Here is a 27,625-nt window from a genome sequence, read left to right on the forward strand (position 1 = left end):
ACAGTATTCCAGGAGTGGTCTCACCTGGGCAGAGTATAGGGGAATAATTACCTCTCTTGATCTAGATTCAATGCTTTTCTTGATACATCCCAGAATTATGTTGGCCTTATTAGCTGCAGCACCACACTGTTGGCTCATGTTGAATCTGGGATCTACTATTATGCCCAAGTCCTTTCCCCCAGTGCTATCACCAAGTTCTATTCCTTCCATACTAGATATGCTTTTCTGTTTGTCTAGGTCCATTGTTTGAGTGTGTTTAGATCCTTTTGAATATGCTTTCTCTCCTCTCTAGTATTGGCTACTATTCCTATCTTTGTATCATCAGCAAATTTTATGAGCTCCCCAATAATTCTGTTGTCCAGATCATTTATAAAGATATTAAACGGCACTTGGCTCAGGACAGAGTCTTGTGGCAACTCACTTTTAACTTTCCTCCAGTTTGATGTGTAGCCATTTATTATTACTCATTGTGCACGATCATAAAGCCAGTTGTGAATCCATCTAATTGATTTTTTGTCGATTTTATACTTGATCATTTTTTCAATGACCATATTATGTGATACTTTAACAAATGCTTTACTGAAGTCACCATCCTATAGTAATGTGCTCGTCCTTGTCACCTTGTAGTAATGTGCTCATCCTAGTCCTCTTGTAGTATGGGGCCATCGTTTTCGCCTTGTAGTAAAGTGCCCATCCTGGTCTTCTCATAGTAATTTGCCCATCCTGGTCCCCTTGTAGTAATATGTCCATCCTGGTCTCATTGTAATAATGTGCCCATACTTGTCACCTTGTAGCAATGTTCCCATGCTGGTTTCCTGGTAGTAATGTGCACATCTTTGTCGCCTTATATTAATGTGCCCATCCTTGTTGCCTTGTAGTAATATCCTCATCCTGGTCCCTTGTAGTAATGTGCTCATCGTTTTTGCCTTGTAGTAATGTGCCCATCCTTGTCCCCTTGTAGTAATCTGCCCATCCTGGTCTCCTTGTAGAAATGTGCTCATCCTTGTCCAATTGTAGTAATGTGCCCATCATGGTCTCCTTGTAGTAATGTGCCCATCCTTGTTACCTTGTAGTAATGTGCTCATCCTTGTCCCCTTGTAGTAATGTGCCCATCCTCGTCCCCTTGTTGTAATGTGCCCATCCGTGTCCCCTTGTTGTAATATGTCCATCCTGGTCCCCTTGTAGTAATATGTCCATCCTGGTCTCCTTGTAATAATGTGCCCATACTTGTAACCTTGTAGCAATGTTCCCATCCTGGTTTCCTGGTAGTAATGTGCACATCCTTGTCGCCTTGTAGTAATATCATCATCCTGGTCCCTTGTAGTAATGTGTCCATCGTTATCGGCTTGTAGTAATGTGCCTATCCTTGTCACCTTGTAATAATGTTCCCATCCTTGTTTCCTTGTAGTAATGTGCCCATCATTTTTGCCTTGTAGTAATGTGCCCATCCTTGTCCCCTTGTGGGGGTGTGCCCATACTTGTCTTATTGTAATAATGTGCTCATCCTGGTCTCCATCTAGTAATGTGCCCATCCTTGTCACCTTGTAGTAATCTGCCCATCCTGGTCTCCTCGTAGAAATGTGTTCTTCCTGGTCTCCGTGTAGTAATGTGCCCATGCTTGTCACCTTGTAATAATATGCCCATTCAAGTATCCTTGTGTAATGTACCCATAATGGTCTCCTTGAAGTAATGTGCCCATCCTGGCCTCCTTGTAGCAATGTGCCCATCCTTGTCACCTTGTAGTACTGTACCCATTCTTGTCCCCTTGTAGTAATGTGACCATTCTTTTCCCCTTGTAATAATGTGCTCATCCTGGTCTCTGTGTAGTAATGTACCCATTCTGGTCTCCTTGTAGTAATGTGCCCATCGTTTTCACTTTGTAGTAATGTGCCCATTCTGGTCTCCTCGTAGTACTCGTAGTAATGTGACCATCCTGGTCTTCTTGTAGTAATGTGCCCATCCTTGTCAACTTGTAATAATATGCCCATCCTGGTCTACTTGTAGAGATGTGCCCATCATTTTCGCCTTGTAGTAATGTGCCCATCCTTGTCCCCTGGTAGTAATGTGCCAATCCTGGTCTCCTTGTAGTAATCTGCCCATCCTGGTCTACTTGTAGTAGTGTGCCAATCCTTGTCCCCTTGTAGTAATGTTCCCATCCTTGTCACCTTGTAGTAATGTACCCATTCTTGTCCCCTTGTAGTAATGTAGAAATGGGGGGGAGAGCCAGCACTGCTTATGAGTGGCATGCAGCAATGAAAAAGTAAAAAGTGTAATATTCACAAATTCATTCCTACTGTAACAATTCAATGAGATTTTTGGCAAATAATTGATCAATGATTTGAGCCCCCCTGGCCCGTCACGGCAAATCTCTATAAGGGGGGTCCCTACACTACAGTTATAATATACAAACGTACCATAAGGTCTCGTATAATGCGCAGGACCATATAGGAACATCACCTACCTGAGAAGTGTCAGAACCGCTCCCATGCTGCAAGGGCTGACAACTGCGAGTAGATGGGCAGTCCAGGTGCCAGCGTGTGCGGCAGAACCACACACACCAGCACAATGTCAGAACTAACCCCCACAGTGTCAGACCAGCAGACATGGATGAAGGGCGGAACAGCCCCAGGCAGGTGGTGCTTAAGTAATAATGCCTATGGAACAGGAGGCGGTGGCTGTATGTGAACAGGCACCAACATAAATTTTGATGGCAACAGAAGGAATTTGCAAACCACACTGGGCGTGCACGGCACGGTGGCAGTCAACCACCTGACCAGTAAACGAGAAATGGGGGGGAGAGCCAGCACTGCTTATGAGTGGCATGCAGCAATGAAAAAGGAAAAAGTGTAATATTCACAAATTCATTCCTACTGTAACAATTCAATGAGATGTTTGGCAAATAATTGATCAATGATTTGAGCCCCCCTGCCCCGTCACGGCAAATCTCTATAAGGGGGGTCCCTACACTACAGTTATAATATACAAACGTACCATAAGGTCTCGTATAATGCGCAGGACCATATAGGAACATCACCTACCTGAGAAGTGTCAGAACCGCTCCCATGCTGCAAGGGCTGACAACTGCGAGTACATTGGGCAGTCCAGGTGCCAGCGTGTGCGGCAGAACCACACACACCAGCACAATGTCAGAACTAACCCCCACAGTGTCAGACCAGCAGACATGGATGAAGGGCGGAACAGCCCCAGGCAGGTGGTGCTTAAGTAATAATGCCTATGGAACAGGAGGCGGTTGTCAGTCCTGGCAGCATGGGAGCAGTTCAGACATGTCTCAGGTAAGTGGTGTCTTCATATGGTCCTGCTCATTATATGAGACCTTATGGTACATAATAATTTATAATATAGCGTTAGGGACCCCCCTATAGAGATTTGCCGTGACGGGGCAGGGGGGCTCAAATCATTGATCAATCATTTGCAAAAAATCTCATTGAATTTTTACAGTAGGAACGAATTTGTGAATATTACACTTTTTATTTCTTCATTGTTGCAAGCCATTCATAAGCAGTGCTGGCTCCCCTCCTTTTTCGTTTACTGGTCAGGTGGTCGACCGCCACCATGCCGTGCACGCCCAGTGTGGTTTGCAAATTCCTTCTGTAGCCATCAAAATTCAGTTTGGTGCTTGTTCACACACAGCCACCGCCTCCTGCTCCAAGGCATCATTATTTAAACACCACCTGCCTGAACCTTGTTCCGCCCTCATCCATGTTTGCTGGTCTGGCACTGTGAGGGCCAGTCCTGACATTGTGCTGGTGTGTGTGGTTCTGCCACACACACTGGCACCTGGGCTGCCTTTATTCGCGGTTGTCAGTCCTGGCAGCATGGGAGCGGTTCAGACATGTCTCAGGTAAGTGGTGTCTTCATATGGTCCTGCTCATTATATGAGACCTTATGGTACATAATAATGTATAATATAGCGTTAGGGACCCCCCTATAGAGATTTGCCGTGACGGGGCAGGGGGGCTCAAATCATTGATCAATCATTTGCAAAAAATCTCATTGAATTGTTACAGTAGGAACGAATTTGTGAATGTTACACTTTTTATTTCTTCATTGTTGCAAGCCATTCATAAGCAGTGCTGGCTCCCCTCCTTTTTCTTGTAGTAATGTGACCATCCTTGTCCCCTTGTAGTAATGTGCTCATCCTGGTCTCCGTGAAGTAATGTGCCTATTCTGGTCTCCTTGTAGTAATGTGCCCATCGTTTTCACCTTGTAGTAATGTGTTTATCCTTGTCCCCTTGTAGTAATGTGCCCATCCTAGTCTCCTTTTCGTAATGTGCACATCCTGTTCTTCTTGCAGAAACGTGCCCATCCTGATCTCATAGTAATGGTCCCCATCCTGGTCTACTTGTAGAGATGTGCCCATTCTTGTCACATTGTAGTAATGTGCCCATCCTGGTCTCCTTGTAGCAATGTGCCCATTCTGGTCTCCTTGTAGTAATGTGCTCATTCTGATCTCCTCGTAATAATGTGCCTATCCTGGTCTCCTCGTAGTAATGTGCCCATCCTGGTCTTCTTGTAGTAATGCGCTCATCCTTGTTACCTTGTGGTAATGTGACCATCCTGGTCTTCTTGTAGTAATGTGCTCATCCTTGTCACCTTGTAATAATATGCCCATTCAAGTCTCCTTGTGTAATGTACCCATCGGGGTCTCCTTGTAGTAATGTGCCCATCCTTATCTCCTTGTAGTAATGTGCCCATCCTTGTAACCTTGTAGTAATGTGCCCATCCTTGTCATCTTGTACCAATGTGCCTATTCTGGTCTCCTTGTAACAATGTGCCCAACCTTGTATCCTCGTAATAATGTGCACATCCATGACCCTATCCTGTAGTAAAGTGCCCATCAAGGTCTCCTTGTAGTAATGTGGCCATCCTTGTCCACATCTTAAAGTAATGACTCATCTTGTAGTAATTTCCCCTTATATGCCATTCTTCATATACATGTAAAAAAAAAGTTTCTTCTCACCTGCCCTCCATTTCCTCTGTGTCCTCTTTTCTGTTTCATGCAGCCTGCAGGCCCATGGAATCCATGATGATCTCAGCCTGTGCCGGGGGCTGCAGTATTCAGTGCTTTATTTCATTTGAATGAACGGTTGGCATCGCACAGAACTCTCTGCAGCCCAATACCAATGGCAGTCGTCAGTCAATCTTAGGCCAGAAGCTGACGTCATACGCGTACGTCAGCTGCTAGCCTGTGATTGGCCGATGGCTGCCTTAGGTAAAGTTCTGCAGAGAGCTTCTCTACACGGTGCCAGCTGTTCATTCAAATGTAATAAAGCGCTGACTACTGCAGCTCCTGTCACCGGCGATCATAACAGGGTCCACAGGGCTGTGGGATGCAAGATGAAGCCTGAGGGGCCACATGCATCCCACGGCCCGCTTGTTTGAGGCCCTTGGCTTAGACTATAGAATCAAATAAATAGGAATTTAAATAAAATTTCCTTTTGCCTTAGGACCACCCCTTTAAAGGGAACCTGTTAGGTCCAATATGCACCCAGAGCCATGAGCAGTTCTGGGTGCATATTGGTAATCCCTGCCTAACCGTCCCTGTATACACTAGCATAGATAAAGAGATCTTTAGAAAAAGTATTTCTAAAGATCTTTTACTGTATGCTAATGAGCAAGGGCACTAGCCCCCTGGTTGTTAGTTCCCCGACCAGTCACCCCCATTTAGCATGTTAGTACACCACTGTGGGCGTGCTATCATGCTAATGAATACGCAGCGTCACAGGATGAGCTCACTCACCTCTCCACAGCCATCGCATCCGACGGGGGATTTCAGCTCAGTGCGCATGACCCCGGAGTTTGGGTCATGCGCACTATGAAGCCGGGTGTACGCATTCTGGCTTCAAACTGAAGTAGTGCGCACGACCTAAACTCCGGGGTCATGCGCACTGAATCAAAATCCAGCGTCGGATAGGTGAGTGAGATGATCTTCTGACGCTGCACATTCATTAGCATGTTAGCATGCCCACAGGGATGTACTAACATGCTAATGGTGGCGACTGGCAGTGGAACTAATGCCCATTGGACTAGGCACCTCACTCATTAGCATACGGTAAAAGATCTTTAGAAATACTTTCTCTAAAGATCTCTTTATCTATGCTAGTGTATACAGGGAGGGTTAGGCAGGTATTAGCACTATGTACCCAGAACTGCTCGTGGTTCTTGGTGCATATTGGACCTGACAAGTTCCCTTTAACTTCTTATCCTGGCTTTCTTCAGAGCAGTGTTTAAAAGCTAGACCACAGCAGTGGTCAATCTCACAGGCCACGATCTGTAAAATAAAAAGTGTTAATATCTCAAGAGTGTCAGCAAATTTTAATAAGAAGAAAATTGCAAAAGTGCTTGTTTCTAAAACCACTATCCAACAATATTCAATTATGAAGATGAGAAAGACCCTTAAGTATAAATCTAAATTCTGTGGTACATTACACATTTACAATAGGAAGCTAGAAACAGAATATATGTTAAATAATATGGTTGTGTTCACGCCCTATAAACTTAAATTATTATTTGCATGTATGTTGCATTTTGTTTAGACATTTTATTATATTTTATTTTTTTATGACTTAAACTAAACTTTTTAAAATATATGTATTTTTGCACGACTTTTGCTTGAAAGAACCGCTAATCTTCATCCTCCTCTCCATCTTCATCACTGAAACTACACTGTGGACAGCCGAGGCTCTTGCTTTCATCCACGTTGGTAGTATAGATATGTCCTGCTTCACAACTGTTCCAGAAATGTTGCCTCAGCAGCTCTGTGTCATACACGACTGTTCTTTTCCTCACTGTATTGATGAGATCCATGCATCCTGGAAGCATCTTCAGGTGAGCATGTAATTCACCTAAATTCATGGTGCGGTTTTCTGAGTACATCTCACTGATCAGTAATTTTATTTTTTGAATGTCTACCTCTTGCATATGTTGATCAATGAATGCAGCGTCTACTTCTAGAGCCATTCGGAATAGTTCATAGTATTTCCCTAAAATGTCATACTTACTTGTAGCACTATCGATAGCATGGGAAATAACAGGAATATCATTAAGCACTCTGACCAGAACTCTAGAGCTCTTTTTTACCCTATTTTGTATTGCTCCGAGTTTTTGCCAGAATGTTACTTTCTCGCCTACTAACATCAGTGAACGTAGAGTTAGGTTCCCTTCTTGCAATTTTTGCACTGTGCTATGTAGTTGTGGAAAGTTACACAATTCATTGTCATTTTCACTGAGGAACATTTCCAAATTATTCATCCATTTATGACTGATCCTTTCTTTAACTTTCTCTAAATCAGACACCGTTTGCTTGATCAAATTTCCATAACGTAAACATTTTCTGATGGGTTTCAGACATTTTGGACAAGACTTCAGTTTAATGGTTTGGTCTTCTTCTTGTCTGATCATCCATTCCGAGAACTTTGTTGCTTCAAAAAAATGAGGACAGTCCATAAGCTGAACAAAGCGGGCGTCAGGCTCTGCTTCATTTCCAAAGACCAATTCTTTCACTTCATCAGCATCACAAACTCTGCATTTTTTGGGGCATGGCTCTCCACAAAATCCAATGCATGGGTGGCCACATTTAAGGGTTTTCCAACAAGGTTCATCACATGCCTCCCTGTCACATGGCTCCCAACAGAGTTTTGTACACCTTTTATGCTTGCACCGCCATCCACAAGGTTTGGTGCATGGAGTACATGGTTCACTGCATTTCTGAAGGCACTTTTCATGAAAACATGAATTTTCACAAAAACGGTTACAAAAGCAGTTAGTGTTACACTTTTCTTCACACTTATGGGAACAGTAAAGTGGAATGCCACAAGCATTTCCACATGTCAAGTGAAAGCCTCGAGTATCACAGCTGTTGCAGCTTCCAGGGCAGTTGTGTCCACAATCTAATTTTTCTCCACATTTCACGTGACATTTTAATATGGTGCCAGCCAGCTCTGCTTCTGTCTTCATGTAACACAAAGTTTTAACAGTGTGACCACATTTCAGTGTAACTGTTACCTTTTCATGACATTTTAATATGGTGCCATCCAGCTCTGCTTCTGTCTTCATATAACAGAAGGTTTTAAAAGTGTGACCACATTCCAGTGTAACTGTTACTTTTTCAGGACATTTTTTGGTACAGACTTGACTACATAATCTGACACATTTGTGACCGCACTGTAATACCTTGATGCAGGGCTCTTTGCAACAGAATTCTTCTGGATCCATTAAACATGGAACATCCTGCATGTGTCCACATAAAGGAATCTCTTTTGGGACAACCTCTTCACATTTACCACAAGGGTCGCTGCACAGCTTTCTGCACTTGTGTCCTTTTTCACAGACACTTTTTATACAAGGCTTTCTGCAGACAACATTTTGATGCTGCTGATCATAAGGGTGACACAAAAGAGGACAAACATGGCCACAGTTTAATCTGAATTGACAAGGAATTTTGCATCCGCCCTCTGGAACATTAGTAAAGTCTGAAGATGCAGACACGTAAGTTGCTGTATCACGATGGTTGACACACTGGAGCTTTAACTCTTTACCAATAAGACCATTTTCATGTAATACATCATTAATTGCACTCCAAAGGGGAACCTTGGATAATAATTCCATGTTCCCTATACAAAATAATCCTTTCTTGGCTCTTGATAAAGCAACACAAACCCGGTTTGGGATTTTAAGAAAACCAACATTGCCAACCAAGTTACTTCTTACGAGTGAGAGGATGATAATTTCATTTTCTTCTCCTTGGTATTTATCAACCACACATACCCTGACACCCTGAAACTGAGCTTTGGGCATCATTTTCTGTAAACAATGAAGCTGTCCAGAATAAGTAGTGAGTATTGTTATCTGGGATGGAGAGTAGCCTTGTTGTATGAAATACAGGCAAAGTGACTTCGCAAAAGCAGCTTCATGAAAATTCTGGTGACTCTTGCCTTCCTGTATATGTTCCTCAAGGTGGTTGTGGTCCACAAAGAAGAGGTTGTGACAAACACCCTAGTAGATAAATCAGAGAGAAGTAGATTATAATGACAAAGTTCTGGCCAAAAGTTTTGAGACTCACACAATTTTTGTTTTTTACAAAGCTTGTTGCTTCAGTGTTTTTAGGTCTTGTCAGATTTTTCTACTTGGTTACTTATAAGTATAACTATAAGCATTTCAAAGGTTTTCACACTTTTATTGACAAATATATTAAGTGTATGCAAAGACTCAATATTTAGTGTTGACTCTTATTTTTAATGCTTCTACAATTTACTCTGGTATGCTGGATATCTGTTTCTGGGCCACATCCTGACAGATAGCAACCCATTGTTGCCTAATCAGTGCTCCTAGTTTATTACTGTGTCTTTGTCCATCTGCTTTTTGCGGATTGACCACAGGTTCTCATGAAATCGAGATCTGGAGAGTTTACTGGCCAAAACCCCAAAACGTCAATTTTTTTTTGTCAAGTCACATATTTTTCAACTTTTGCCTTGTTACCTGGTCTCCATCATGCTGGAAGAAGCATTCTTCATCATGAAATTGCTAGTGGATCATTGGCAGCTGCACTTGGAAGATGTTTTGATACAATACTTTATTCATAGCATTGTTCTTAGGCATAATTATGATGTGAGATGGCTCACATGAAAGAAAAGCAACCCTACACATGAATGGTCTTCTTGGTCATTTGCTATGACAGAGAACTCGTGGTAGCCCTCACCTTTTCTTCTTGTGTCAATCATTCTTTCAGATGTTCAACACAGTCTAAAGGAGGCTTCATCAGAGAATATAGCTTTGCAAGAGGTTCAGTAATTGGACTGCAGAGGACCGGGCTAAAGATATTTTTACTGATGACGCCCCCTTCAGACTGGTTGGTACATCTGAAAGAATGATTGGAGAAGAAAAGTTGGGTGTTACCATGAGTCTGGTGTCATGCCAACAATAAAGCATCCAGAGACGATTCATATGTGGGGTTAACTTTATCCAAGGGAGTTGGTTTAATCACAAGTGAAATCCAAAATTTGTCAGTCTCAAAACTTTTGATTATGACTTTAAATGTCATACAGCGTTGTATTAAAAACTGTAATCTTTAGCAATACAAAGTGATATTGTCACTGGAAGATATCTGTGAAGATGCAGGCAAGCCCATACTATCTTAACCCTTTCTACTAAGAATAGTTTATTAGTATGTCAGTATCAATATCAGTATTGGAGTTTCAGTAACAACATTTACCAAGAACTACTTTTATATAATGGATTAACTGAGTTTCAAAAGGAAGTACTGGGTAAATTTATAAAAATTTTAAAGTAATAATAATGATAATGATAAGAAAAATTCTATAGTTGCCTTCAGACATTGGGCAGAAGTCAATTTAATTTGTCAAATAAAGATAAAGTTGAAAACATCATTAAAGGAAATCTGTTAGCATATTTTTGCTACCTCATCTGAGAGCAATATTATGTAGGCAAAGAGACTCTGAATCCAATGATGAAACACTTAGTTTACTGAGGGCAGCCATTCTGACACAACCAAACCTTTTAGATTTAGCAAAAGCAGAAGAGCTGAGTAAGCTTCCTCGCCCACACAAGGCTCTCAATAGAGATTGTACATTGACAGTGAGGTGTAAATCAAAGGAGGGTACTTGTCGGACTGTCTTGCGCATGACATTGTAGTCCACCAATGATAATGAAACAACAGCACGCAGCCTGATAAAAGAGGCATAGTTCAACTTTGTTTTTTAACCCCTGACACATGCTGTCTTCAGATTGCATAGCAAAAATCTGCTGGCAGATTCCCTTTAAGCATATGACTACCTCAGGGCTGGGTAAAGTGTGGCCCGTGGGCCACATCTGGCCCTATGGCTGTTCTAGTCTTACCTGCGGACCGAGACAGCCAAAGGGCGGAAAACAGGGGATTGGGGGCAACCCCAGCCGCTGCTGCCTGCCGCCGGATTATCAATATGCTCAGGATGCGGATAGCAGTGAATACATTGATGGAAGGGTCGTCGCCTCCTTCTTCCACCAATCAGCGTGTGAGACAACAGACACAATGACATCACATCAGCGCATATGCTGTGTGGAGGGTCAGTGCACAGGAGCTGAGTGCTGAGGGAAACGGGATCAAAGTGAGTATGTGGTGGTTTTTTTTTTTCATTTGAGTATGTGCATGGGATCATGCTATATATAGTGGGATATGTGGGAATCATAAAGAATACAGGAGGCTATGTGGGGCTCTTAATGTTTTTAAGCAACTATGTGGGGCTCATAAAGTATATAGAAGGCTATGCGGGGCTCATATATATAGGAGGCAATGTGGGGCTCATAAAGTACATAGGAGGTTATGTGAAGGTTCCTAATAAATATAGGAGGCTATATGGGACTTATGCTGTATACAGGAGGTTATGTGGAGCTCATAATGTATATAGGAGGTTATATGGGCTCATGCTTTACTTAGGAGGCTAGGTGGGACTCATAATGTATATAGTAGGATATGTGGGTCTAAAAAAATAAATAGAAGAATATATGGTCCTCATGCTGTGTATAGGAGAATATGTGCAGCTCATAATGAATATAGGGGCTATGTGGGGCTCATATACATATGGGGCTATGTGGAGCTCATAAAATATATAGGAGGCTATTCAGGGCTTACAAAGTATATAGGTGGCTGTGTGAGAGATCATAATGTACATAGGATATGGGGCTCAGATTGTATATAGGATGCTATGTGGTGGTCATAATGTGTATGTGTGTGTGTGTATACATATATATATATATATATAAAGATATATATATATATATATATATATATATATATATATATATATATATATATATATCTTTATATATATATATATATATATATATATGTATATGTATATATATGTGTGGCCAGGGCCACCTTTAGGGCATTACTAGCGTGACTCCTGTATCGGGCCCGGTGAAAAGAGGGGGGCCCGGCTGACAGCCCGGGCTCCTCCATTTTCATTCCTCTGCTCACCGGGCCCTAGGGGCAGGGGGCGGGGACGTTGCACTGGCAGACATATCGCGGACACGGTCTCCTTTCAGCCGCCGGCTGCAGAAGTCACTACCCCCCATCCACCGCCACTGAACCCATCTGCTGCCTCCCCTCCATCTACCACCACTCTCCCCCATCAGCCGCTGCCCCCCTCCCTCATCTGCTGCCCCCTCACCCACCTCTCACCTTCCTCCACCTGCTGTGATCCCCCCCACCTGCTGTGATCCCCCCCACCTGCTGTGAGCCCCCCACCTGCTGTGAGCCCCCTACCTGTTGTGAGCCCCCCACCCGCTGTGAGACCCCCCCACCCACTGTGAAACCCCCCAGCTGTTGTGAGACACCCCAGCAGCTGTGAGACCCCCCCCAGCTGCTGTGAGACCCCCCAGCTGCTGTGAGACCCCCCCACCTGCTGTGAGACCCCCCCACCTGCTGTGAGACCCCCCACCTGCTGTGACCCCCTCCACCTGCTGTGATCCCCCTCTATCTATCCATCTATCTATCTATCTATCTATCTATCTATCTATCTATCTATCCATTCCTCTCTCTATTCCTCTATCTATTTATGATTCTGTCTATTTATCTCCTTTATCTCTCCGGCGCGGGTTAAATGTTACTTGTCGCCGGGCCGGTGATGTTGGGTCAGGGATGTCACAGGTGGCCCTGCCCAGGTTCGTGGCCCCAAGGTGTGAAGTTTTTCCAAGAGTGGCGGTGGGTCTGTGGAAGATTTGTGGGGCGGAGGCGGAGCTGGGGTGGAGGCAGAGCCTCAAGGAGGCCCTGAACTTTTGCCAGTATGGGGCCCTGAAATTCTTAGTGGCAGCCCTGTATGTGGCTATGTGGGACTTATGTATATAGGATTCTATGTGGAGCTCATACAATATATACAGTGAAAGAAATAATTATTTGATCCCTTGCTGATTTTGTAAGTTTGCCCACTGACACAAAGACATGAACAGTCTATAATTTTAAGGGTAGGTTAATTTTAACATTTAGAGATAGTCTATCAAATATCAAATATAATCCAGAAAATCACATTGTACAAATTATATAAATTTATTTGCATTTTGGAGAGAGAAATAAGTATTTGATCCCCTACCAACCATTAAGAGTTCTGGCTCCTACAGACCACTTAGACGCTCCTAATCAACTCGTTACCTGCATTAAAGGCAGCTGTCTTAAGTTGTCACCTGTATAAAAGACTCCTGTCCATAAACTCAATTAATCAGTCAGGCTCTAACCTCTACAACATATGCAAGATCAAAGAGCTTTCCTTAGGATGTCAGGGACAAGATCATAGACCTGTACAAGGCTGGAATGGGCTACAAAACCATAAGAAAGACGCTGGGTGACAAGGAGACAACTGTTGGTGCAATAGTAAGAAGATGGAAGACATACAAAATGAGTATCAATCAACATCGATCTGGAGCTCCATGCAAAATCTCACCTCGTGGGGTATCCAGAATCATGAGGAAGGTGAGAGATCAGCCTAAAACTACACAGGGGAACTTGTTAATGATCTCAAGGCAGCTGAGACCACTGTCACCAAGAAAACCATTGGTAACACATTACGCTGTTACTGCTTAAAATCCTGCAAAGCCTGCAAAGTCCCACTTTTAAAAAAGGCACATGTGCAGGCCCATCTGAAGTTTGCCAATGAAAATGGATGATTCTAAGAGTGATTGGGAGAAGGTGCTGTGGTCATATGAGACAAAAATTGACCTCTTTGGCCTTAACTCAACTCACTGTGTTTGGAGAAAGAGAAATACTGCCTATGATCCTAAGAACACTGTCTCCACTGTCAAGCATGGAGGTGGAAACATTATGTTTTGAGGGTGTTTCTCTGCTAAGGGCACAGGACTACTTCACCGCATCAATGGATGGAGCCATGTACCGTAAAATCCTGAGTGACAACTTCCTTCCCTCCGTCAGGACATTAAAAATGGGTCATGGCTGGGTCTTCTAGCATGACAATAACCCAAAACATACAGCCAAGGCAACAAAGGAGTGGCTCAAAAAGAAGCACATTAAGATCATGGAGTGGTCTAGCCAGTGTCCAGCCCTTAATCCCAAAGAGAACTGAAGCTTGAAGTTGCCAAGCCACAGCCTCAAAATGTTAATGATTTAGAGATAATTTGCACAGAGGAGTGTCATGTAAAACTCTTGAAGGGTCCTTACTCCCCCTCCCCACCATCAGCCACAGATTGCCATGACGATTATCTGATCGGCCTGAAAGTTTAGGAATTTACGACTTGGAGATGGTAGAGCTACAGCCAAAAGATGTACAGAAAAGACAATTCTTCTGGAGGGACAACTTGTAATACAGTTTTTTACATGGCCCGTTAATGCTAGAAAAATGAAAAACATACTGCCAGAATCCCTGTGGAGCGCTGAACCCAGTGCACCGTTTAGCTTGACTGGGAGATTGCTGGTATCACGACAAATTAGTATTGGCCAGTAAAATCATGCTAGATGCGTTGTGTTTGGTATCTATGTAAATGTAAAATTGAGATATAAAATATGACGCTAATATCTTTCACCTGTGTGGCCCAGGGGCAAAGATATGTGAAAAGCTAGAACTTTGTGACACTCTTGGCACAGCCCACAAGAGACTGTAAAATGAGGTCACAGAGAGGGGGGTTACCTGAGGGCATAAGAGCGATTAGCTCCTTGATGGGGGGAGTCAGTACTGGAGGGCATCAGTAAGTGGTGATGCTGGCCGTCTTTCTACCATCTTCTTCTCTTGGAGCCCCTCCCTCCCTAAATTCGGATGTCACATCTATGCATGAGTTTAGTAAGTCTCACGTTTATACCTTTTATTTTCATGTAACTGTCTATACTGTATTTGTATTGTTCCCTTTTGTAAATCCTTGTATATTTTTTAAACACTGCCTATTTTCGGATTAAATATATAAAATTTAAGTTTGTTTCCTTCTGTTCTATATACGAACCCAAACCCGCCCGGAAAGCCTTCTGCTATCTGAAACAGGTCCCCAGCTACCTGTAGAAAGTCTGGGTGGTGGCAGCGTAATTATTATTGTATAGAATTATTGGAGTGCTATCATTAAGAGTACCGAGGTATATATATATTCCATTAGCGGGAATCGGTGATATATACATTTACCCTTGCTGTGAGATTTAAAATATTTGGCATTATTAGCTCAGCAGCCTCATTTTATGCATTGTCCTGCAGTACCAAAAGTAGCCTGCCGACAAGGGGGGCGCTAGAGAGTAGTCGTGTTTGTGACAAATTAGTGAACAGCTGCGGGATATCTGAGTGACTCCTCCGACTGTTCGTGACAAATTGGTGGCAAGCGGTGGGATATAGAGCATTAGTGATTTGGTTTGAACAATCATCCCTTTCACTAAAAACTTGCAAAAGTTTTGAGGATCAAACTCAGTGTTTAAATATACCTGGAACAATACTGTACTTGTAGCAGTTACCCCCTCCATTCTCTCTTGTTTTTCTATCCTATCTTTTATTTGGCAATTATGGCTACATTGACCGAAGCCTGGTACAGCCAGCTGACGAAGGAGACTCTGATTGCCATATGCACGACTGGAGAGATTGATGTCAATGCGAAAAACAAGCCAAACCTCATTAAAGAACTGTTACAATGGGACGCAAAGCAAGTCCGTTCCCCCAGTGCTGATGACGGGGAGACAAGCCAAGCCCTGGACGATACTTCGGCCAGGGTTTCTTTGGCAGCTTCAAACCAGAGCAGCGACCGGGGCAGCATGGACACCTACCTGCAGATGACCGGGAGGGTCGGCTGAAGCTCATTCAGCAATATCAGGAGAGAGCCGAGCGAGAGGCTGAGAGAGCGAGCGAGAGGCCGAGCGAGAGGCTTAGAGAGCCGAGCGAGAGGCTTAGAGAGCCGAGCGACAAGCCCAGGCTGAGAGAGCCGAGCATCATGCCCAGAGAGACCATGAATTGAAGGTCCTCCAAGCCCGGCAGCAGACCTCTTCCTCACTGAACTGTGAGTCCAATAATGGCAGCAGTTTTAAGCCCCGACCGGAGCACTTTCCTGTGATGGAAAAGGATGGGGACTTGGACACTTTTCTGAGGGAATTTGAAAAGACTTGCTTGCAGTACCAGTTGCCCCCAGCACAATGGACACGATACTTAACCCCAGGGCTGCGAGGCAAGGCCCTGGACGCGTTTGCCAGTCTCCCTCAAGAGCAGAGTGGAGACTATGAGGCCATAAAGAAGGCCCTAATATGGAAGTATCAGCTGACTCCAGAGATGTACCGCAAAAAGTTCCGGACCCTCCAGCGTGGACCACACGACAGCAACAGAGACGTTGTGGATGGGCTCCGGACCAACTTTAACCAATGGGTCCAAGGATTGTCCGCCACCACTGCTGAGCAGGTAACAGACCTAATGGTAAAGGACCAATTCCTACACCTTTGTCTTGCGGACGTGCGACAGTTCGTGATGCACCGGGAACCAAAGGATGCGAATACAGCAGCACAGATTGCTGACACCTATGAGGCCAACCGTGCATCGGGGGTGCGGAAGCCGTCCACCGCCAGCTGAAAAGGGGTTAAGATGACAACTACCACTACCCTCCCTTGCCCCTGCCAGCCGACCTACCGTAGGTCCTGTGTCATCCACCAGTGCCTGGTCCACCTCTGACACTCGCAGGTGTTTCCAGCGACCAGCCTGGACACCTCAGCTCTGCTTGTCCAGAGAGACAGAAGAGGAGCTCCACACCAGAGGCGCGAGGGCCTAGTGCCAATGTCCTGCTTGTGGTTGAGACGGGTGGTCGAACCCGTGAGAACTGGCAGACCGTTACCGTTGGCGACACCATCACTGAGGGGCTGAAGGACACTGGGGCAGAACGAACTCTCATCCGCTCTGAATTCGTGTTGCCTAGTGAACTTATCCCGGGGAAGACCCTGACTGTCACTGGGGTTGGGGGTGTTCGCCAATCTTTCCCAATGGCCCGGGATTTCCTGGACTGGGGTGCTGGGAGGGGATGGAAAGATGTGGAGGTGTCCCGAGACCTTCCAGCAAATGTTTTATTGGGGACTGATTTGGGGCGGTTGGTGGCCCAATACGTCCCTGACAACCTTCCCCAATCTGATAAGTCATGTGATGCACATGTTGTTTATAAGTCATGTGATGCAAGCGTCGATGATAAGTTATGTGATGCAAATGTTGTTGATAAGTCATGTGACCCGAATATTGATGATCAGAAGGTGATTATTAATGTTGTGCATGAAAATAAAGTGGATGACTGTGCGGGGAACCTCAACCACGTCGCACTGCAGGGTGACGCTGCTGAGGATTTCCCCAAGGCAGTGAGTGTCTGCACTAAGGTAGATGGAGGCAGGCATGGGGACCATGAGGAAGGTGGTCACATGCAGCTTGTTAGTGTCACGACGGACTGTGACATGACCGGTGGTAGCTACCACATAAATAGCGCGGACCCTGAGGTATCACAGAGTGATGCGTCTCATGGTACAGGAGAACTCAGCCATGTCATGCTACAGGGTGATGTGGCTGACGATCCCCTCACAGCTGTAAGAATCGTGGCTAAGGGCGATGGATACAGGCACGGCAGCCATGAGGAAGGTGGCTGTGTGAAGCTTGTCTGTCACGATGGACTGTGACATGGCCGGTGGTAGCTGCTCCATGATTAGCACTGATTCTGTGGTAAGATATGATGAGAGGAAAATGTTTTCCCCGGCTGGACAGGTTGATGGGACAGTCGGATCCATGATCTGTCCGGACGATGGGAAAGTTGTGTTCACTAACTGTCAGGGTGATGGGAAAGAAGACCCCATAACCTGTCATGGTAGTGCGAAAGTGTCTCTCACAGCCGGTCAGGATGATGGGAAAGCTGTGCCCATCACCTGTATGGAGGATGAGAGTATGGAGGATGAGAGGCTGGTGCTCACTGCCTGTCAGGTGTGGGGGCAGGCAGCCACCCTAACCTACAAGGGAGATAAGAAAGTTGTGCTCCCTACTTGTCACTGCGATGGGGAAGCAGAACCCAAAACATGCCAAGGCAGTGAGGAGGATTTTTCCCCAGCCGGCCCGGATGATGGGAAAGTTGTACTCATCGCCTGTCCGGATGATGGGAAAGTTGGATCCACTGTCTGTCAGAGGGATGGGACAGACGTTCCCACCCCCTGTCAGCATGACGGGACCCTGAAACCATAGCCAGGGAAGGTTGATGCCATCACCTCCTGGCCTACCCCCAAGTCAAAGAAGCAGGTGATGTCTTTCTTGGGTACAGCAGGGTACTATAGGAAGTTCGTTCCTAACTATAGTGCTCTTGCGAAGCCGTTGACGGACCTCACCAAAAGGAAGCTACCGCAAGTAGTCACCTGGACAGATGACTGTGAGCGGTCCTTCAGAGCATTGAAAGTTGCCCTCGCCAGTTCCCCAATCCTACAAGCCCCAGACTTAACCCGACGGTTCATAGTTCAGATAGATGCCAGTGCATTTGGCCTGGGTGCGGTACTCAGCCAGGTAAATGGGGAGAGAGAAGAGCATCCGGTGGTGTTTCTCAGCCGCAAGCTCTTACCCCAGGAAGTGGCCTACGCCACTGTGGAGGAGTGCCTCGCTGTGGGCCCTGCGGAAGCTGCAGCCCTACCTATATGGATGCAACTTCACCATAGTGACAGACCACAACCCTCTCAGCTGGTTACACCGGGTGGCCGGCGACAATGGTAAACTACTGCGGTGGAGCTTGGCACTACAGCAGTATGATTTTACTATTCAACACAAGAAGGATGTTGAGCATGGCAACGCTGACGGGCTGTCCCAGCAGGGGGATGCCAGCTAGGTAGGCTTAGGAGACGATCAGCAAATCAATCTCCCATGCTACCTTAAAAAGGGGGAGGTGTCATGTAAAACTATTGAAGGGTACTTACTCCCCCTCCCCACCATCAGCCACAGATCGCCATGACGATTATCTGATCGGCCTGAAAGTTTAGGAATTTATGACTCGGGGATGGTAGCGCTACAGCCAAAAGATGTACAGAAAAGACAATTCTTTGTTCTGTTGTGGGTAAAACTCCTAATACAGTTTTTAAGTGGCCCGTTAATGCTAGAAAAATGAAAAACATACTGCCAGAATCCCTGTGGAGCGCTGAACCCAGTGCACCGTTTAGCTTGACTGGGAGATTGCTGGTATCACGACAAATTAGTATTGGCCAGTAAAATCATGCTAGATACGTTGTGTTTGGTATCTATGTAAATGTAAAATCGAGATATAAATATGACGCTAATATCTTTCACCTGTGTGGCAAAGATATGTGAAAAGCTAGAATTAAAGAACTTTGTGACACTCTTGGCACAGCCCACAAGAGACTGTAAAATGAGGTCACAGAGAGGGGGGTTACCTGAGGGCATAAGAGCGATTAGCTCCTTGATGGGGGGAGTCAGTACTGGAGGGCATCAGTAAGTGGTTATGCTGGCCGTCTTTCTACCATCTTCTTCTCTTGGAGCCCCTCCCTCCCTAAATTCGGATGTTACATCTATGGCACGAGTTTAGTAAGTCTCACGTTTATACCTTTTATTTTTATGTAACTGTCTATACTGTATTTGTATTGTTCCCTTTTGTAAATTCTTATATATTTTATAAACACTGCCTATTTTCGGATTAAATATATAAAATTTAATAGTTTGTTTCCTTCTGTTCTATATACAAACCCAAACCCATCCGAAAAGCCTTCTGCTATCTGAAATGTGTCCCCAGCTACCTGTAGAAGAAGGGAATTTTGTTACTTACCGTAAATTCCTTTTCTTCTAGCTCTTATTGGGAGACCCAGACGATTGGGGTATAGCTACTGCCTCCGGAGGCCACACAAAGCACTACACTAAAAAGTGCAAGGCCCCTCCCCTTCTGGCTATACCCCCCCGTGGTATCACGGGTTCTCCAGTTTTAGTGCCAAAGCAAGAAGGAGGAAAGCCAATAACTGGTTTAAACAAATTAACTCCGAGTAACATCGGAGAACTGAAAAACCGTTCAACATGAACAACATGTGTACCCGCAAACAACAAAAACATCCCGAAGGACAACAGGGCGGGTGCTGGGTCTCCCAATAAGAGCTAGAAGAAAAGGAATTTACGGTAAGTAACAAAATTCCCTTCTTCTTCAGCGCTCTATTGGGAGACCCAGACGATTGGGACGTCCAAAAGCTGTCCCTGGGTGGGTAAAGAAATACCTCATGTTAGGGCTGCAAAACAGCCCTCCCCTACGGGGGTGTCACTGCCGCCTGCAGGACTCTTCTACCTAAGCTGGCATCCGCCGAAGCATAGGTATGCACCTGATAATGCTTGGTGAAAGTGTGCAGACTGGACCAGGTAGCTGCCTGGTACACTTGTTGAGCCGAAGCCTGGTGTCGTAATGCCCAGGACGCACCCACGGCTCTGGTTGAGTGGGCTTTTAGCCCTGAAGGAACCGGAAGCCCCGCAGAACGGTAGGCCTCTAGAATTGGTTCTTTGATCCATCGAGCCAGGGTGGCTTTAGAAGCCTGCAACCCCTTGCGCGGACCAGCGACAAGGACAAAAAGTGCATCGGAACGGCGCATGGGCGCCGTGCGGGAAATGTAGAGTCTGAGTGCTCTCACCAGATCTAACAAACGTAAGTCCTTTTCATACCGGTGAACCGGATGAGGACAAAAGGAAGGCAAGGATATATCCTGATTAAGATGAAATGAGGATACGACCTTAGGGAGAAACTCCGGAATGGGGCGCAGCACTACCTTGTCCTGGTGGAACACCAGGAAGGGAGCCTTGGATGACAGAGCTGCCAGCTCAGACACTCGCCGAAGCGATGTGATCGCAACGAGAAACGCCACCTTCTGTGACAGGCGAGAAAGGAAACTTCCTTCAGAGGCTCGAAAGGCGGCTTCTGGAGAGCAACTAATACCCTGTTGAGATCCCATGGATCTAACGGCCGCTTGTACGGGGGTACGATATGACAGACCCCCTGTAGGAACGTGCGCACCTTAGAAAGACGTGCTAGACGCTTCTGAAAAAACACGGATAGTGCCGAGACTTCCTCCTCAAGGAAGCCGAGCGACAAGCCCTTTTCTAACCCCGATTGCAGGAAGGAAAGAAAAGTAGGCAATGCAAATGGCCAGGGAGACACTCCCTGAGCCGAGCACCAGGTTAAGAAAATCTTCCACGTTCTGTGGTAGATCTTAGCAGAGGTGGACTTCCTAGCCTGTTTCATGGTGGCAACGACCCCTTAAGGAAGCCGAGCGACCCCTTGGGATAATCCTGAAGACGCTAGGATCCAGGACTCAATGGCCACACAGTCAGGTTCAGGGCCGCAGAATTCCGATGGAAAAACGGCCCTTGGGACAGTAAGTCTGGCCAGCCTGGTAGTGACCACGGTCGGCCGACCGTGAGATGCCACAGATCCGGGTACCACGATCTCCTCGGCCAGTCTGGGGCGACGAGTATGACGCGGCTGCAATCGGATCTGATTTTTTGCGCAGTACTCTGGGCAAGAGTGCCAGAGGTGGAAACACATATGTGAGCCGGAACTGCGACCAATCTTGCACTAAGGCGTCTGCCGCCAGAGCTCTGTGATCGCGCGATCGTGCCATAAATGCCGGGACCTTGTTGTTGTGCCGAGACGCCATTAGGTCGACGTCCGGCACCCCCCAGCGGCGACAGATTTCCTGAAACACGTCCGGGTGAAGGGACCATTCCCCTGCGTCCATACCCTGGCGACTGAGGAAGTCTGCTTCCCAGTTTTCTACGCCCGGGATGTGAACTGCGGATATGGTGGATGCTGTGTCCTCCACCCACATGAGGATTCGCCGGACTTCCTGGAAGGCTTGCCGACTGCGCGTCCCTCCTTGGTGGTTGATGTATGCCACCGCTGTGGAGTTGTCCGACTGGATTCGGATCTGCTCTCTTTCTAGCCACTGCTGGAAAGCTAGTAGGGTAAGATACCCTGCCCCGATTTCCAGAACATTGATCTGAAGGGTGGACTCCTGCTGAGTCCACGTCCCCTGAGCCCTGTGGCGGAGACAAACTGCTCCCCACCCTGACAGACTCGTATCTGTCGTGACCACTGCCCAGGATGGGGGTAGGAAGGATCTTCACTGTGACAATGAGGTGGGAATAAGCCACCATTGCAGAGAGTCCTTGGCCGTTTGGGAAAGGGAGACTTTCCTGTCCAGGGAGGTTGACTGCCCGTCCCATTGGCGGAGAATGTCCCCTTGCAGTTGGCGCAGATGAAACTGCGCAAAGGGAACTGCCTCCATGGCTGTCACCATCTTCCCTAGGAAGTGCATGAGGCGCCTTAAGGGGTGCGACTGGCCTTGAAGGAGAGACTGCACCTCTGTTTGCAGTGAACGCTGCTTGTTCAGCGGAAGCTTCACTATCGCTGATAGAGTGTGAACTCCATGCCGAGATACGTTAGTGATTGAGTCGGTGACCGATTTGACCTTGCCAAATTGATGATCCACCCGAAAGTCTGGAGAGTCTCCAGCGTAACATTCAGGCTGCGTTGTCATGCCTCGAGGGAGGGTGCTTTGACGAGTAGATCGTCCAAGTAAGGGATCACCGGGTGTCCCTGAGAGTGCAAGACTGCTACCACTGCTGCCATGACCTTGGTGAACACCCGTGGGGCTGTCGCCAGACCGAATGGCAGAGCTACGAACTGAAGATGGTCGTCTCCTATCACAAAACGTAGAAAACGTTGGTGCTCCGTAGCAATTGGCACGTGGAGATAGGCATCTTTGATGTCTGTTGAGGCAAGGAAGTCTCCTCGAGACATTGAGGTAATGACGGATCGGAGGGATTCCATCCGGAACCGCCTGGCGTTCGCATGCTTATTGAGCAGCTTTAGGTCCAGAACAGGACGGAAGGAGCCGTCCTTTTTTGGAGCCACAAAGAGATTGGAGTACAAACCCTCGCCCTCGTTCCTGAGGGGGGACAGGGATCACCACTCCTTCTGCTCTTAGAGCGTCCACCGCCTGCAGCAGGGCATCTGCTCGGTGGGGAGGTGGGGCCGTTCTGAAGAATGGAGTCGGAGGACGAGAACAGAACACTGTCCTGTGCACGTGAGCACAATGTCCGTCACCCACCGGTCTGTGACCTGTGGCAGCTAAATGTCGCCAAAGGCGGGGGAGTCTGCCATCAACCGCGGATGCGGAGAGAGAGAGAGAGCTGAGAGTCATGAGGAGACCGCCTTGGTAGCGGTTCCTCCGGCTGCCTTCCTTGGGCGTGATTGAGCCCGGCCGGAATCTGAGCCCGTCTGAGGTTTTGTAGCCCTTTTGCACGAGGACAATTGGGACCTGCCCGAGCTTGGGAAGGACCGAAACCTCAACTGTACTTTTAGGACAGCATTAATAGGGTAAGTCGCAGTGCAGACATTGCGGAGTTACGGACGCCTCTGCGGTACAGATGTACATGTGCTCAAGGCCAGCTGCGCAAGAACAGCTGAAAAGGTTAGGTTGCCTATACGGCTGTGAATGCCGGAGCAACCGACACGCCGATAGCCTCCTAGACAGATTTCAACCAGAGTCCATCTGTCTGTGAATGGCATCTTTAAGTGAAGCCCCATCTCCAGTGCAACTATGGCTCTAGACGCAAGCCTGGAGATTGGAGAATCCACCTTTGGACCCTGGGTCCAGCGCTTGACCACGTCAGGGGAAAAGGGATAACGTGTATCTTAAAAACGTTTGGAGAAGACGCTTATCTGGTAAGCGTGGTGTTTCTGGACTGCTTCTCTGAAGTCAGCGTGGCCAGAAAAATACTCAATATCCGTTTGAGATACTGAAAAGGGACTTCTCCTGCTGTGAAGCTGACTCCTCCACTGGGGGAGCTGAGGGAGAAAGATCCAACCTTCCATTGATGGACGCTATAGGATCATTCCGTATGGCGTTACCATCCGGTGTATCCGGATTGATAGCGATGTCAGGATCAAAGTCCTGGAGAGCTGCCTTATCATACAGAGAGTCCTCCTGGGACCCCCCCGTTCCAAATGAGGTTGGTCAGGAAGATTGCCCATGGCCTGTCTGGACTGCAAGTCTCTATCTTATGACAATATATCTGTCGAAACTGCAACTCCGTCCCTGTCCTTGGACAGGGATGACAGGTGGTTTCTTTGGCCACGACTAGTAGAGACCCCGGCAGACGAAGTGCTAGAGACCCCGGCAGACGAAGTGCTACAGGGGAGCATGCACACAACGGGACGGTGTCATGAACAGCATCCCATGTAGTAAAAACAGCACTGAAAATCTGTGTTGCTTTTTTGCCGCTGCCGACTAGCCATCTAGAAGTATATAGCCAAGATTGGTGACCGTACAGTGCAATGTATAGCATACAAGCATAAAGTACAAATGAACACTGCAGCACAAGCAATACAAGCAGCATAGAAGCCTGTGCCCTGGCACCTCTGCTCTTCTGCTGCTGTAGACTAGTCATCTAGGGGAATATAGCCCAGAAGAGTGACCATACAGTGCAATGTATAGCATACAAGCACAAGTACAAATGCACACTGCAGCCCATGCAATACAAGCAGCATAGAAAAAAACCTGTGCCCCAGCACCCTTGGTTTTCTGCTGCTGTAGTCTAGCCATTCCAGGAGAATATAGCTAAGACTAGCGACTGTACAGTGCAGTGTATAGCATACAAGCATAAACACAAATGAACACTTCAGTACGTGCAATACAAGCAGCCTAGAAAGCCTGTGCCTTAGCACACCTGCTTTCCTGCTGCTGATGTGTCGCTCTCCAAGCGGGCATATAGCGACCTATGCAGTTAAAATACACATGTACACACTGCAGTATATATTGGGGTCAGCACTATGTGTGCCGCTTACCGCCCGCCTATAAGCGGGTGTATGGTCGCCATAGTCCTGCCTGGTTGCCGAAAGTCCGAGCTCGGACTGCAGTAATGGCTGCCGGCGTCTTCCCCAGCTCGTGTGAGGAGGGGCGGGCCGTGGGCGTGCCCCAAGTCAGAGCGGGAATCCGGCGTCCGACAGTGTGCAGTGAGAGGGCTGGAGCATGTAAAAAGGCTCCAGCCCTCGGCGCTGCTGATTGCTCAGCGCCTGTCCCCTTCCCTGAGTGACAGGGAGGGGGCGGGAACGAAGCGGCACTAGGCCGCAGAAGCCGGGGACTGGATTTATAAGTGTCGCCGCCGTAAAAGCGCGGTCGGCGCCCAGTCCCCGGCGAACTACAAGTCCCAGCCGCGCCGCCGCTCCCGGAGCGTCCGGCGCGGTAGTTCCCAATACACAAAGTCACTCAGCAAAGCTGCAGTGACTGTAACCCTTTACTGTCCCCGGCGCACTAGCACACCCAGCAAGTCTGGAGTGTGCTGTGCCTGTGTGTACGGGGACACAGAGTACCTGTAATGGTGCAGGGCCATGTCCCTGAACGGTACTCCAGCTCCGTATCCAGCAGGTTCAAATGGGTCTGTGGATGGAGCCCGGCGTCAGAGCTTTGAGGCCGGCAGGATCCCACTTCCTCAGAGCCCCCCAGGGGGATGTGGAAGGAAAGCAGCATGTGGGCTCCAGCCTCCGTACCAGCAATAGGTACCTCAACCTTACAACACCATCAACGGGTGAGAAGGGAGCATGCTGGGGGCCCTATATGGGCCCTCTTTTCTTCCATCCGAAATAGTCAGCAGCTACTGCTGACTAAAATCTGTGGAGCTATGCATGGATGTCTGACCTCCTTCGCACAAAGCTTGAAAACTGGAGAACCCGTGATACCACGGGGGGGTATAGCCAGAAGGGGAGGGGCCTTGCACTTTTTAGTGTAGTGCTTTGTGTGGCCTCCGGAGGCAGTAGCTATACCCCAATCGTCTGGGTCTCCCAATAGAGCGCTGAAGAAAGTCTGGGTGGTGGCAGTGTAATTATTATTGTATAGAATTATTGGAGTGCTATCATTAAGGGTACTGAGGTATAAATATATATATATTCCATTAGCGGGAATCGGTGATATATACATTTACCCTTGCTGTGAGACCTCCAATATTTGGCATTTTTTAGCTCAGCAGCCTCATTTTATGCATTGTTCCGCAGTACCAAAAGTGGCCTGCCGACAAGGGGGGCGCTAGAGAGTAGTCGTGTTCGTGACAAATTAGTGAACAGCTGCGGGATATCTGAGTGACTCCCCCGGCTGTTCGTGACAGGAGTGGACCAACATTCCTCATGACATCTGACTGCTGTGCTTGCTAACAAGGGATTTTGCCACCAAGTATTAAGTCTTGTTTGCCAGAGGGATCAAATACTTATTTCTCTCTGTAAGATACAAAGAAATTTGTATAATTTACACAATGTGATTTTCTGGATTTTATTTTGGATATTCTCTCACTGTTAAAATTAACCTACCCTTAACACTAGAACTACTGGACTTGTGACACCTATATAGAAATACATGGTGCAAAGTAGTCAAAATGACTACCTCAGTAGTTCTAGTGTTAAAATTATAGACTGTTCAAGTCTTTGTCAGTGGGCAAACTTACAAAATCAGGAAGGAATCAAATAATTATTTCCTTCACTGTACATCATGGCTGAAAGTGTTGGCACCCTTGAAATTATTCCAGAAAATAAAGGATTTCTCCCAGAAAATAATTGCAATCACACATTTTGTTATACATGTTTGTTTCCTTTGTGTGTATTGGAACAACACAACAACACAAAAAAACAGAAAAAAAAAGCAAATTAAACATAATTTCACATAAAACTCTAAAAATGGTCCGAACAAAATTGTTGGCACCTTTCCAAAATAGTGGGTAAACAACTTTTTTTCAAGGATGTGATGTTCGTTTAAACTTGCCTGTGGCAAGGACCAGGTATGACCAATATGAAAATCACACCTGAAACCAGATAAAAAGGGGAAAGTTGACTCAATCTTTGCATTGTGTGTCTGTGTGTGCAACACTAAGCATGAAGAACAGAAAGAGTAGAACTGTCTGAGGACTTGAGAACAAAGATTGTTGAAAAATATCAGCAATCTCAAGGTTACAAGTCAATCTCCAGAGGTCTTGATGTTCCATTGTCCAAGGTGCGCAGCATAATCAAGAAGTTTACAACCCATGGTACTGTAGCTTAATCCCCCTTGGAGTGGATGGCAGAGAAAAATTGATAAAAGTTACAACGCAAAATAGTCTGGATGGTAGATAAATAGCCACAATCAAGTTCCAAAGAAATTGAAGATTTGCTGCAGGCTCAGGGTGCATCATGCAGCGCAAACTATATCGACATTTGAATAAAATTAAATGCTATGTCAGAAGACCCAGGAGGACCCCACTGCTGACACCGAGAAATAAAAAAGTTAGACTGCAGTTTGCCAAAATGTACGTGAGTAAGCCAAAATTCTCCTCGGAAAGCATCTTGTGGACAGATGAGACCATGAGCTTTCTACAGTAGTAAAGCACATCATTCTATTGTTTACCGAAAAAGGAATGAGGCCTACACAGAAAAAAACCACAATACGTACAGACAAATATAGTGGAAGTTCAAAATGTTTTGAGGATGTTTTGCTGGGTGCCCTGACTGTGTGCAAGCCATCATTAAATCTGAAGATTACAAAAGGATTTTGAGTCACAATGTAGTGGCAAATTGGGATTCTGTCCTAGGTCATAATCTGCCAGCAATACAATGACCCCTAACATACTTCAAGAAGCAT

General features: G+C 46.4%; 1 protein-coding gene across 1 annotated transcript in view; it reads right to left on the minus strand.

Moving 5' to 3' along the window:
* Nucleotides 1–6,213: 6,213 nt before the first annotated feature.
* The window catches only part of LOC142243896 (NFX1-type zinc finger-containing protein 1-like), a 285,549-nt gene continuing 264,137 nt past the window's right edge, over nucleotides 6,214–27,625 (minus strand). The window contains exon 20 of the mRNA XM_075316093.1: nucleotides 6,214–9,015. Within this exon, the coding sequence (XP_075172208.1) occupies nucleotides 6,646–9,015 (2,370 nt within the window). The 3' untranslated portion in view covers nucleotides 6,214–6,645. The remainder of the gene's footprint in view (nucleotides 9,016–27,625) is intronic.

Source organism: Anomaloglossus baeobatrachus, chromosome 6 (genome assembly GCF_048569485.1).
Source record: "Anomaloglossus baeobatrachus isolate aAnoBae1 chromosome 6, aAnoBae1.hap1, whole genome shotgun sequence".
In the NCBI taxonomy this organism is placed as follows: Eukaryota; Metazoa; Chordata; class Amphibia; order Anura; family Aromobatidae; genus Anomaloglossus; species Anomaloglossus baeobatrachus.